Source organism: Artemia franciscana, chromosome 18 (assembly GCF_032884065.1).
Source record: "Artemia franciscana chromosome 18, ASM3288406v1, whole genome shotgun sequence".
NCBI lineage: Eukaryota > Metazoa > Arthropoda > Branchiopoda > Anostraca > Artemiidae > Artemia > Artemia franciscana.
The window spans coordinates 2,209,083-2,224,057 of record NC_088880.1 but is presented as its reverse complement, the minus strand read 5'-3'; the positions used below and the strand labels follow the sequence as shown (position 1 = coordinate 2,224,057).

Below are 14,975 nucleotides of genomic sequence, written 5' to 3'. Positions count from 1 at the left end.
TCTGCGGATGAAAGATGACAGATTGCCGAAAATTGTTCTTTTTGGCCAACTATCTAGGGCTCAATTGAAAGCAGGTCGTCTGCGGCTTAGGTTGGAGGAAGTCGTAAACAAGATTTAAGGAAAATGGGAAGTTCCTAGGAGGGCGTAAAGAAAGGAGCTTTGAATAGATTAGGATGGAGGAGGAGTGTGTGTAACTGTGTTGTCCTCAGGCGGCTTGGAATGCGAGATATTATAATGGTTGGTTGTGTACATCATCAATTGCCATGACCTGATTTTTCTAGGTCACGCAGTTGAAGTTCCTACCAAGGTTGAATAGCCAAGTGAAACATTTTTTCACCACTTGCCAAAAGACCTTACTTAGGACCCTTCAAAATTCAGATGAGTACACTTCATCAAAACTTAGAAATTAAATAATTAAAGCATGTTGTTCATTTTATGCTATCAATCACTTGTATTGTCTTTTGTAGATGCGAGTTGGCATTCATAGTGGGACAGTAATAGCTGGCGTTGTAGGTCGTCAAATGCCACGATACTGTTTGTTTGGCCACACAGTTGCACTTGCCGCCAAGTTTGAATCATCAAGTGAAGCGTGGAGAGTGCATATAAGTCCTGCAACTTTTAAGTAAGTGAATTTTGGTACATTTCTAAGCAGTCCCCAAATTTAGTATAAAAAAAATGTAGGTGAAAAGCCAGTAGGTTTAGTTGTCTTTAAGGTTTAACCAATCGTTAATGTTTGAATTTTCATGGACAACAATTGATGTCAAATTTAACTAATCTTTTTCACGTATTCATTTAAACTATTAAACGGGCAGCAGTGAGGATAGATGTGGTAAATTGCCGTAAAAGCTTCATAATTTTGGAACAAACAAAAGAAAAATCTCAAAATAGTGTGATTTTATGGTATGAAAAAGTCAAAGATAGGTCCTTGGGACTAGAAAGAGTTTCACTTTTATGTCTCTAGTACCTCAAATCTAAATTTTTATGTTTGTCTAGATTTATAATTTTCGGGTGTATACAAAAAAATAAGGTAGCCTTTATTGAAAGATGGCTAATATTTTTCAAATTTTGTGAACAAACGAAAATTTCTGAATTAAAGCAAAACAAGCTCTTCAAAATGGTATTAAAAATCATAAATGAAGAATCTTGAAATACCACGACCCCTAGCACTTCAAGAGGTTCCAGGGTTCAGTAGGTCTGAGAACCCCTTGAGATCCAAAAATCAAAAGTCAGAAAAGTAAAAGAAATCAATCTTAACTGTAAGAAACAAAAATTCTAGGAATATTCGGAAGAATTCGTATTCACTGATACGTATTAAGCACCCTGTCCTGTGTTAGATAGGTGGAGGGTTGGGCTATAGGCAATGTCCTAGCCCAGTAAAAGATCAAATAGTTTATGGAATGACAACAGAACGCTGCTGAATGAAACTTACCTTTATGTAATTACCACCAACTACCCCTAGGCTTGATTTCCATCTACTGGCCATTTTCTATCTTGCCCTCCGGGATGTACAGAGTGTAAATCCTGAAACAAAACATGGCCACCAATAGGTTAAGTTCAACCCATTATTTATAGAAATCAGAATAGTATCTCCTTCAGAACCAAGATTGATTGACTTTTGTTCAATGTCTTCGATAGCAGCGAAATTTTTTTCTGTGATGTTACTTGAATGAAAATCAGAAAACCTAAAGTACATCAGCACAACTTTGATTTTTGACAACCATAACAGCCATTTGTTACCTTAAAAAAATGAGTTACAGCTAGGCTGTCTCCTAAACTAAACATTAAAATCGATGAACATATACTTCGTAGCCCTAAAAACTCAAGAAGATGTTCAGCATTGACTAAGCAGCTAAGAAAAGGGAGTAATTTTTTGCACTCTTGGCATATTTTAAAGTTATTTTAACTCCTACCTTCGTTGTTGCCAAGAATAAACAGCTTCTATTGCCCAACAACATTGGTATTAGCTGATAATGTATTTAGGGTTGCTTAGTTTGGACAGGTTAATGTTACTTCTTCCAGAAAATGGGGTGCTAGGATTTTCCAAACCTCAAGATACTTGACCAACCGGAAATAGCATTCGGACTGTGTCTTATTTCTTGTAATAGTATCATGGTCTAGCCTTGTTTTCTCTTTTTTCTCCTATTAGCTTCTTGTTATTACCTTTTTCTTCCTCTCTTATTAGCTTATTAGCTTTTTTTCTTCTTTCTCTCGTTTCATCTTATTTTCTCTTCTTTCTTCAAAATCTACTTAAAAAGATAATTCCAAGGTATTCTATTTTTGAGTAACCTGAAAACATGTCAAAGCCACCCAAGCCACTTATTCACGATACTCAATTCGAATTCTGTCTTGAAGCCCATGTTCTATAAATTAACTACTGCGTTCTGTGATTTCAAGTCTTTTTTAAAATTCCACGCCCATGCATCTCACCATTATATTTTTAATTAGAATTATTACACATAAACACCTCTATCAAATTATTGTGTATGATTAACTTTTACGAATTCATTGACAAGAATTCTTGATTCAAATCATTCCTTTAACAAACTCTGGTATTAGTTTTCTTAAGTCACAGAAATTAATTTTTAAGTTAAAAAAAAAGTTTAACATAGACTGAAAACATTACTAGACGCATCTTTTGTCACTTTTGTTTAAAAAAGATTTTGTGTTTTTTCTGCGATTTAATATCTTTTTTTCAAACTTCACTTACTTCACTTCACTCTCAAACTTCGAATTCATCAGTCGAATCATTCCTCTACCACACTCTGTTAATTTTTTCGTTAGTCACAAAAAATACCTTTTAAGTTAACAAAATGTGTAACAAAGACCCAGCATGCTGCTAAATATATCTTTAGGGGTTACGTCACTTTTGTCTAAAAGAGATATTCAGTTCTTCTATAATTTAACATTTTTTTTTCAGATTTTAATTTCAAATCCATTAATTGGTGATTATAATCAAATCTGACAAACATTTTAGCATTCGCTGAACTTTTTGAAAATAAAAAATATTTCATAAGCAAAAGAGAAGCCCCTCCATGGCAAAATTTAATGTTGTTCAAATTTTCACTTGCATAAGATAAAAACTCAATAAGTAAGGAACTAATGTTGTGGAAGCAATAAAATATTTTCCTCAAAAGGGTACATCTATTATGACAGCAAAGAATCTAAATGATAAGATAAATGCAGAAATGCATTATTTGTTCGGAATACTTCGGAGTTTTTTGTATGGCTTTTCAGAAGGAAAGCTACTGGAAGAAAGTAGTAGCTGAACGGAAACTGAAAGTCACGAAGGTCCACAATTTTTTCAAATAAGAAAATTGAAGCGTTGCTTGGACTTCTCTGTGGAGATACTATTGGAAGAAAACGGTAGCTAAACAAAAAGAGAAAAATCATGGGCACTCGAAATTTTTTCAAGCAAAAAGAAGTTCAAGGGTTCATAATTTTTAACCCTCCCCCTCCAAAACAAAGAAATAATAATTTGGTTAGAAAAGTAGATTAATTAAAAAGCTAGAGAAATCAGTATTTGGTTCAAAACACTTCAGAGTCTTATGAATTTTCTGTGGGGATACTATTGGAAGAGAGTCGTAGTTAAACGGAAAACAAAAAATATGGCCGGTCAGAATTTACTTCAAGCAAAAACAAAGTTCAAACATTTCAGGAAAAAAGTTTTAGCAGGAAATGTTTTACACAAAATATCTTTTTTTTATATTTGTTCCCACCCAAAATGAAATAGAAATTAGTATAAACCTTTAACAAGAATGAGTAAGGAGCTCAATGTTTTAGAAGCAATAAAGACATCTTTCTTCAGAAGGAAATAGCTATTATAACAACGAAGCATCCATAATATAAAATAAGTTGGTAAATTTTGGAAAAAAAAAATTTCGCTGGGAGTGTTTTGAATTTTATCATTTTTTTTTATCGGAGGCTATTAGCTGAAAACAAAGGAACCGTGAAGAGTAATATCTTTGGGCGCCCAAAATCTTTGAAGTAAACAGATTATTCAAGCGTCTGGGAAAATAAACCTAAATTTCCTAAAAGCGGCTTCTTAACACAAGCTAGTTTTGTTCAATATTTTCCACTACAAATTGAAACATCAATATCAATCGCTCAGAAAGAGATATCGCCCTTGGTCTAATTTTTCGTTGTGGGGAAAGACCAAGTTCTAAATATAAGAAAGGCCAACTTTGAAACTCCCTTCAAAGGGCAATAGGGCATTCAAATCAAACTTGTCTATTGTTAACGTAAAGTTGGATAAAACCTTACCCAATTGAAAAAGAAAAGAAAATGCTCTTTAAAGAACCGATTTACCCCTGATAACATCTATTACAACTCCTAACAACTGATTGGGGCACTAAGTTACTTGATAAAAAAAAAGACCTGTGTACTTTCCCCCTCTATCTAGTCTATTTAGAGCTTCACTCTTAGCGCCCTCTATGAAATTCTTACTTTCTTTAAAGCTTCTTATGACATCTTTCCACTATGTTTGGAGACGTCCTGTGTTTCTTATTGTCACATTCAGATTGCCCAAAGGCTCTATTTTTTATGGTACTTTCATAGAACATGACTTTCATTTCGTTGTAGTTCTAGAAAATAGGATAGAAAATGTTTTTCCGTAGCTTTTTTTGAATTATGGTCATGCAAACGCGAGCCACAGACTATTTTATTATATTTCTTTGATGCTGTCCACAGAAATTAAACCAAAGCCAATCAATCTAACTTCTGGAGGAGGTGCTATTTTGATATTTGCAATTTATGGGTTGAACTTATCCCCTTGGTGTCAATATTTTGTCTCAGTCGTTGAAAATCAAGCCTGGGGATGGTTGTCGATAATTACCAGAAAGGTAAATTCTGGTAATTTACCTTTTATTCATACTACAATTCTATTAATTATATAATTTCCCAAGAGACTTTACTCATATAAGACTTGTTTTGTAATTTTCCGACTTTTAATTCTTAGATCTCAAGAGGGTCCTAGACCCTGGGCACTTTTGAAGTGCTATTGAAGTTCTTCTGCTTTTATATTGGTGTTTCCACAGGCAATTGAATTAAATGGCTTGGAAAAATAAGGTAAGGAAGATATTGAATCAATGGAAGGAAAAAAAAAAACAGAAAAGGAAACGGATAGCAACTGCAGGAATTTTGTAAAGCTAGTCAGACATTAATCTCAACCTGTCACATCGTCATCTCCCCCTTCAGTCCCATAACTCTCATATAATTAAAAAAAATTAAAAGTACATTTGGTGAGACATGTTCTTTCACTGCTTTAGTAAAAAATTCATTTATGTCGTTAAACTCTTGTTAGAAATTTTTATTCTATATTATTGCCTCTAAAGTCAGTTGGATTAAATGGCTTGGAAAAATAAGGTAAGAGAAAATATTGAATCAATGGATGGAAACGAAAAATTTGAAAAGGAAACGGATAGCAAATGCAGAAATTTGTTAAAGCTAGTCAAACATTGACTGCAACCTGTCACATCGTCATCCGCCCCCTTCAGTCCCATAACTCTCATATAATGAAAAACAATTGAAAGTACATTTGGTGAAACATGTTCTTTCAGTGGTTTAGTAAAAGATTCATTTATGTCGTAAAACTCTTACTGATAAATTTTTGTTCTATATTATTATCTTTATAGTCAGTTGGATAAAATGGCTGGGAAAAATAAGGTAAGAGTGAGCTCCATGGACAGACAAGAAAAATTGAAAGCATATTGATAGCCATTTTATATTTTGCTGAAGATAAGCAACAATTGATCTTGGGCTGTCATCTACAGACCTTCCTGTTTAGACAGCCATTCTTTGGACAGTTTTTTATTGTATTGAAGGCAGAATTTGGGATGATTTGTTGAGATGATCGTCTTGCATTTAATTTTTCATCTAGAGTTGGATTTAAAACTAGCACATGGGCTGTAAAGTTTCAAGGGAAAAAAATGTAAAATGACTTATCCTATTGTGAGGCTAAAACATGTAATAAAAAAATGTGTTACCATAAAATTTTCAGTAAGGAAGCCAAAAAAAAAGCTGAAATAAAACAGATATGATTTAGAGTATTGTAAAAGTTAAAACAACAAAATATTTAAATAAAGTCATTTTGCATCCTATATAGCCGTTGTTCCAGTGGTCAAGTCCTTCTTAGCGGAATTCTTTGGTCGATTTACAGCTGAAACCCCCTCAAAAGAATTTTTGAGAAATACAAGCTTTCGAGTCACCTTTCTTCAGTGCTTTAAGGACTAATTTTGGTCTGTAATAATACGGCTATGGTTGGCGATTTCCACTCCATACTGCACAAGATTCTATTGAAATGATTTTTCTGACCACATTACTTGGATTTTTGTGTTGATAGTGCTCAAGGACTTAAATACTAATGGTCCCTAAATATTTGAAACAGTCCTTATGTGAATTATCCCAAAATATAATTTAATTGTAATAACTCATCGGAAATAAGGAATAATGCGATTATTTTGTGAAAATACGGAACAAAGTAAATAAATTAATTTTTGACACTTTTTATCACGAATCCCACCTCTACTTTATTTTTTATCCTAATCTTCTCAACAGAATTGATTTTTGCTCTGGGCTTAATTTTAAGTTTTGAAGCCACTCCTGAAAGTTTCATTCTTCTAACACAACTACTTTGCAAGATAGCAAAGACTTAGTTTTATATCAGCAGCTCGTCGGTATATCGAAAGGTAGACAGATAGTCGTTGGTCACTTATGAAAGAAATATGCTAAGCAATTACTCATATAAGTAGTACCGTTAGATTCCTTTTTTTATGCTGATTCAAAATGTCATGGTCGCTTTTCTGAAAATGCAGTGAAATTTAATCGCCCTTACATTTTCGTCCCCTTTTGTTTTATATTTTGAAATTACTTTTCTGGGGGTTTATCCCCCCCCCTATAGATTCTTAAATATTTTTTTTTGGGGGGGGGGGGTAATTTTCATCGAAGAGTGCAAAAAAAAATCGTATAGTAGTAAAAATCAAGTGTTGGTATTGTTTTTTATGCGTAGTAAGATGGTTTCGCCTTTCTATAAGATATACCAACTGAAATGTGCATAGCGATGTCACTAGATTCTTGATTACTAGGTTGGATGCTCGATTATTCTCAACCAAATTTGCCGTCTTTTGTCAACCATTCTTTTGTCGCTAAAATTGGGCCTTCAGTTACCCTGGGCAGTGCTCCTTGTGATATAAAGTCGGGCTAGAAATTTGGCGATTTTGTGAACCAAAGGCAATCAAACAGTTGGGATAGCAGCTTATGTAATTACAGTATCTCTGTAGGTAGAGCAAACAATGATACCTTTTTAGAAAAAGTAAATGCTTAGTTCTTATGACCTAACCTTTTTGGATCTTGGGGATACGTGAAGGCATATCATCAACAAAAAATTTCTATCACTTTTTGTCTATCTGTATTATTGTTTCCTGTTCTGCTAACGTGATAGTTTTATCAAGTAGTGATCCCTGTATGTAGTGCGCATTAAATTGCTTCATTGCTTTTCTCAGCCTTGGAAACATCTTGAATACCTGAAATGGCCAATATCCAACAGCCCTACTTTAAGTGGATATGACAATCCACAGTTTACTATCCACAGTTTAGAGATACAGCCAAGTTTTTCTAAGTCTAGATTTCTCTGAATTTCTAAGATGCTGTACTTATCAGTTCTAAAGAAATTTCCCTGCACAAGTGATAGGTCTGTAATTGTTGTAAAAACGTCGAAAATTCATGGACGCTCGTCCCAGACCAGCCTTCTTGAAACCTAGGTGGCTTACAGATTTTCCTTGGCATTGAAATTAGCAATAGCCATTTTCTATTTTAGACATTAATAAACTGCTTTAGTACTGAATATAGAAAGCTACTTGTCAACGTTAGGTCCAAAAAGGTCTGGCCCGCCTTTGGTTTTACAAATCAATCAATGAAATTACAAGAGAACTGGCTTCTCTTTGGCTAGGAATGCTTATAGGACTTGTTCCTGTAAGGTCCGTAAGAATGTAAAATTAATTTTGTTTATTGAACTATTCCTAGCTGACTAATCATAAAGCCAATTTATATGCTTACGTGGAATAGCAATATCAACCTGTGAAATAATACATGGCTTAACTTGTTTCTGCAGGCATATCGGATTTTTGTTGGCGTTTGTTCCGTAAAGAGTCAAATTGAAATTTGGTTTAAAAAAATTAATTATGGAGTGAAATCGATTATGTTTTATGGTTTATGTTTCATCAACTAAGGTTACGGTTTATGGTTTATTGATTATGATTTATGGTCTTAATGCAAAAGTGTCACAGAGCTCCATTTTCGCCAGTGCAGTGTGATACAAAAATGAAGCTAACGTACAAGGGGAGGTAGGGGTATCGATGCCAGAAAATGTAGAGAGGGGAGGGGTTAAATATATTTTTAAAATCAGGGAGGAAGAAAATTTTCTTCTTTTAACGAATCTGTCAGTCTGTTGCCCTCTGCTGATGTGCCTGAAGAAGGCCACATCTGCTTGATGTGGAACTTTGTAAGCTAATCACACATTGCTTACATCTAGAAAAAAAAAATCACTCTGACTTTTAAAAGCTGATTGATTTTAAAATGTCCCTTTTTTAAATTTTGAGCCAGTGAAAAGAGCAAAAATTTAAATTCCACCTGATTGGTTCTTTGATGTGGAACTTTGAGCCAGTAAAAGAAAGAAAAGTTTTTGGGTCACTAGATTTTTACAATTATTCCTTCTGTGTTATATATATATATATATATATATATATATATATATATATATATATATATATATATATATATATATATATATATATATATATATATAGAGAAAAAATTTAAACTCAACCTGATTGGTTCTTTGATGTGGAACTTTGAACCAGTAAAAGAAAGAAAAGTTTTTGGGTCACTAGATTTATTGACGAAACGACTGCCTGTCCATGGATTATTCTTTATGGTTGATTGTGTATGGCTATGCAGTTTGACCCATGTGATTGTATGGATGAGTAGGGTTAAGGCCTCATTCAAGTGCTGATCTATATTAATCACTAATGTAGGAAAACAATCTTCCTTTTCTCCTTCTGTCTTCTTTTTTTTTTAATGTGTTTGTGCTGTTACATTGGTGATTTCTCTTTTCATTATATATATATATATATATATATATATATATATATATATATATATATATATATATATATATATATATATATATATATATATATATATATATATATATATATATATATATATATATATATATATATATATATATATTATATATATATATATTATCTTTTCATTATATATATATATATATATATATATATATATATATATATATATATATATATGTGTGTGTGTGTGTGTGTGTATATACATATAGGTATGTATTAAATTTACTCTGAAATTCCCCTGTTACCATAAACTTTTTTCCTTCCAATTTACTCATAAATACTCTGAAATGACCTTGTGAAAGACCTTGTATTTACATCAGTTTGCACCCCAAAATACTTAAAACTAAGACAAAGTTTTTCGTTTCAATTTTGAACATACAATTCTACTTTTTCAACATAGTCTTTTCTAACCCTTTCTGAATTTTTTGAGTCGTGCTATTTTTTACAAGTAACCCCTTCTGTTTCTCTAGGGTACATTAAATTGTACTGCATATCAATTAGTATATTTTTAGCATCAAAATGATAAATACTATGATATGATTGTTTTCAATTTTTGGATGTTTCTATGGTATTTTCAGATTTTTTTTCCAGTAGATTAAGAAGAAAAGCTCTGATTAGGAAACAATTCCCGAAAGTTTTTTTTTCTGATTACTCATCTCAAATGTAGGGATCTCAATGTGCCAATGGAACGCTCCACTCAGATTTTTGGACGTGTATAGAATAAAATGATGATGTGGGGATGGAAGCAAGGCTCTGGAATTTAAATCACGTACAAACGTAGTAGCTCATCAACAAAAAAAGATATTGTATTTTTCTAACATTTTAATAAATTTCGAGATGAAAAGTTTCCAATTTAATAGATGTTATCACAGAAGTGATGAGCCAGAAACCAAGCTAAATTGTACTTTGGTTATACAACCCAAATCAAAATGAGAAAAGAACAAAAAATGTCTTTTTGGTGATTTCAAGGTTAAATAGACATTGGCTGTTGTTTTGATTTTGTTTATATACTTAATTTGTGTTTTTAATTATTTATTAAATTTCCTTCCACTAAATTTTTTGGTATATTTTTTTAAGATACGACTTGAATATAATAAGTAATATAACATTAGTTACAATTAGTCGTATTGGTTTTTGGGAAATTTCCCAAAAACCAATACCAATGAGAAAATTTGGGTTTCGGAATTTTTTCCGAATTTTTTCTGGCACGTTTAGGTTGGAGCGTTTAAAGAAAAAAAATTAGGTGGGAAAGTCACAGTAAAGGTCAGTTAAAGCAGTAAAGGTCACAAAAGTTCAGTGAATTTCAGGCGGAGAGCAATGGTTGACTATGTGTTTTCCAAAACTCAATTATCATTGACATTCATTACTTATATTTGTTTATTATTATTTTCGTTCCAAGAGAGCGGATAATACAATACCATGGATTGTTTATACTACTATAAGTGTAATGCGTGCAGCAATATTAGGCCTTTTAGTATATTATAAGCATTTTAGTGTATAATTTTTTTTCATTTTTCAAACAGTTCGTGGTAACGAACTGTAGTAAGGAGCGACCCGGCTCAATAGTAACCAAAACTCTAAAAAATTGAATTTTGATATCAATAGTTACATCAAAAGAATCGCATTTTAATGCTGATTTTAAATATATAAATTTCATCAAGTTTAGTCTTACCCATCAAAATTTACGAGCCTGAGAAAATTTGCCTTATTTAGGAAAATAGGGGGAAACACCCCCTAAAAGTCGTAGGATCTTAACGAAAATGACACCATCAGATTCAGCGTATCAGAGAACACTACTGTAGAAGTTTCAAGCTCTTATCTACAAAAATGTGGAACTTTGTATTTTTTGCCAGAAGACAAATCACGGGTGCGTGTTTATTTGTTTTTTGTTTTTTTTTCTTTTCCCCAGGGGTCATCGTATCGACCAAGTGGTCCTAGAATGTCGCAAGAGGGCTCATTCTAACGGAAATGAAAAGTTTTAGTGCCCTTTTTAAGTGACCAAAAAAATTGGAGGGCATCTAGGCCCCCTCCCACGCTCATTTTTTCCCAAAGTCAACGGATCAGAATTTTGAGATAGCCATTTTGTTCAGCATAGTCGAAAACCATAATAACTATGTCTTTGGGGGTGACCTACTCCCCCACAATCCCTGGGGGAGGGGCTGCAAGTTACAAACTTTGACCAGTGTTTACATATAGTAATGGTTATTGGGAAGTGTACAGACGTTTTCAGGGGGATTTTATTTTGTTTGGGGGTGGGGCTGAGGAGAGGGGGCTATGCTGGAGGATCTTTCCTTCGAGGAATCTGTCATGGGGGAAGAAAAATTCAATGACAAAGGGCGCAGAATTCTCTAGCATTACTATAAGAAAACAATGAAAAATAAACATGAAAACGTTTTTTTCAAATGAAAGGAAGAAGTAGCATTGAAACTTAAAACGAACAGAGATTATTACGCATATGAGGGGTTCTAAAAATACTTTAGCATAAAGAGCGAGGTATTTAGGAGGAGATAAATACCTTGCTCTTTATGCTAAAGTATTTTTAGTAATTTCAACTATTTATTCTACGGCCTGTCTGATTCAGGGGTCATTCTTAAAGAATTGGGACAAAACTTACGATTTTGTGTAAAGAGCGAGGTATTAACGAGGGTACAAACCCCCTTGTATACATAATAAAAATATAAGGTTATGAAAGTTTGTTACGTAAGTTAATTCTTAAGTTACGTATATTTTGTACTAATAAAAACGTTCGTTAAAAATTAAAAGTCCTAGTTGCCTTTTTAAGTAACCGAAAAATTGGAGGGCAACTAGGCCTCCTTCTCCACCCCTTATTTCTCAAAATCGTCTGATCAAAACTAAGAGAAAGCCATTTAGCCAAAAAAAGAATTAATATACAAATTTCATTTTAATAATTTATGTGCGGAGAGCCAAAACCAAACATGCATTAATTCAAAAACGTTCAGAAATTAAATTAAAAAAAAACTAATTTTTTTAGCTGAAAGTAAGGAGCGATATTAAAACTTAAAACGAACAGAAATTACTCCGTATATGAAATGAGTTGTCCCCTCCGCAATCCCTCGCTCTTTACGCTAAAGTTTGACTCTTTGCCACAATTCTACTTTTTAAAACAATTAAAAGCTTTAGCGTAAAGAGCGAGGGATTGCGGAGGGGACAACTCATTTCATATACGGAGTAATTTCTGTTCGTTTTATGTTTTAATGTCGCTCCTTACTTTCAGCTAAAAAAAAATTAGTTTTTTTGTATTTAATTACTAAATATAATCCATCCACAGGTTATGTGTCCCAAAAAATTGGCAACACTAGAAAAGGCTTAGAAAAGAGCAAGAAATTGTCAACTCTTCCTTGGTTGTACCAAAACTCCATACTAGAAAAATTCAAAAATGATTTTGTTGGCAAATATAACTATTTTTATACTTACTTTCTCCCATGCAACTCAACCTAAAAATTATTTTGGAACTATCCCCTACTGGATACATTTTTCTGAATGTAAGTGGAAGCAGTATTATTAGAGCCCTAGGTGGGTGGGGAAGGCCGGGAAATTTCCTTATTTGAAACACAAAACTGCAAATAAAGAAGTCAAACTAAATAAAAGACATTTTCAGACAGACAGGTTAGTTTTGAAATGTGTAACTCCTGCCCCCTAGAAAAATACTTGTGGGCTTACCCCTAACTCACTAAGACAGATTTCTCTGAGTGTCCATACCTAGGACTCACCTAGCTTGTGAATTCTAGCTTAGAGACAGACAAACTATTCATTCGTGTATTCTGTATATGAAAAAAAAACAATCTTTAAATATATTACCAAAAAAAGACACATAACCACATTATGATTTCCCTTCGGAGCCGGAAGGAACCAAAGTCAGGTCCTTGGAATATCTTCTCCCTTTCACTCCTTGAGTACCTTTGGGAACTCCTTGAAAACTTTTATTTTTCCTTTGAATGAGCGCTTTCTCAAACAAAACTGCCTTTTACTCTGTCTCACAATTCCTTGAGGATTGGTAAGCTGAGCAATTCCATCTACCTGGATAAACTGGAAATTTGAAGACTGAAAGTAAAATTGCAGGGAGGGGGCTCATGATATATTTTAAAGCTATTTAAAAACTAATTTCTATGGCATCAAGACCCCTTGCTTTCGTTTTTAGACTGGAGAATTTTCATTTCATAAGATTTTCATGTATTTGTAGAAGAACAAATTTAAAGAAAAATTTAAAGGAAAATATACCATTGGCAACGCTATAGCGCTGCCATTGGTAAAAGTTTGCTACTTATCAGTCTCAGACATACTCTCACTGATTTTGCTATTCAAACTTGGCAACGCTATAACGTTGCCTATGGTAAATTTTTGCTATATATCGGTCTCAGACATGCTCTCTCTGATTTTGCTATTCAAACTTAGCAACGCTATAGCATTGCATATGGTAAATGTTTGCTACATAACGGTCTCAGACATAATTTCTCTGATTTTGCTATTCGAACTTGGCAACGCTATACCGTTGCCTATGGTAAATTTTTGCTACATATTGGTCTCAGACATACTCTCTCTAATGTTACTACTGAAACTTAACAACTCTATAGCGTTGCCTATGGTAAATTTTTCCTACCTATCGGTCTCAGACATATTCTCTCTGATTTTGCTATTCAAACTTAGCCAAGCTATAGCTTTGCCTATGGTAAATTTTGCTGCATACAGGTCTCAGACAAACTCTTTCTCAATTTTCTATTCAAACTTGGCAACGCTATAGCGTTGCCTGTGGTAAATTTTTGCTTCAAAACGGTCTCAGACATACTCTCTCTGATTTTGCTATTCAAACTTGGCAACGCTATAACGTTGCCCATGGTAAATTTTTGCTATATATCGGTCTCAGACATACTCTCTCTGATTTTACTATTCAAACCTGGCAACGCTATAACGTTGCCCATGGTAAATTTTTGCTACATATTGGTCTCAGACATACTCTCTCTAATGTTACTACTGAAACTTAACAACTCTATAGCGTTGCCTATGGTAAATTTTTGCTACATATCGGTCACAGACATACTGTCTCTGATTTTGACATTCAAACTTGGCAACGCTATAGTGTTGCCTATGGTAAATTCTAGCTCCATAATGGTCTCAGACATTCTCTCTCTGATTTTGCTATTCAAACTTAGCAACGCTATAACGTTGCCCATGGTAAATTTTTGCTATATATCGGTCTCAGACATACTCTCTCTGATTTTACTATTCAAACCTGGCAACGCTATAACGTTGTCCATGGTAAATTTTTGCTACATATCGGTCACAGACATACTGTCTCTGATTTTGACATTCAAACTTGGCAACGCTATAGTGTTGCCTATGGTAAATTCTAGCTCCATAATGGTCTCAGACATTCTCTCTCTGATTTTGCTATTCAAACTTAGCAACGCTATAGCGTTGCCTATAGTAAATTTTGGGTACATTGTGGTCTCCGACATTCTCTCTCTGATTTTGCTATTCAAACTTGGCAACGCTATAGTGTTGCCTATGGTAAATTTTTGGTACATCGCGGTCTCAGACATTCTCTCTCTGATTTTGCTATTCAAACTTGATGGCTAAATGTGAAGCTTGACAGATTAGAAGTCAACTCAGACCTAGAAGTGAACACTTCAGTGTTAACCACATAGCGAATCATAATTGGAAAATTTATATTTAAATCCAAAACAAGGTCGTTTACACGAGAACTTGGCCTCTAGGATGAATTTGATAACTGAATACGTGTATGATTTTGTGGAGGATTTTTTTTTTATGATACTCGATTTTAAAATCGGAAAGTTACACCATAAAAAAAATATA

General features: G+C 33.5%; 1 protein-coding gene across 3 annotated transcripts in view; it reads left to right on the top strand.

Moving 5' to 3' along the window:
* LOC136038492 (head-specific guanylate cyclase-like) overlaps positions 1-14,975 on the top strand; it is a 224,074-nt gene that overhangs the window by 174,618 nt on the left and 34,481 nt on the right. For all 3 annotated transcript variants that reach the window (XM_065721578.1, XM_065721579.1, XM_065721577.1), the window contains one exon: positions 468-622. In XM_065721578.1, the coding sequence (XP_065577650.1) occupies positions 468-622 (155 nt within the window). The remainder of the gene's footprint in view (positions 1-467; positions 623-14,975) is intronic.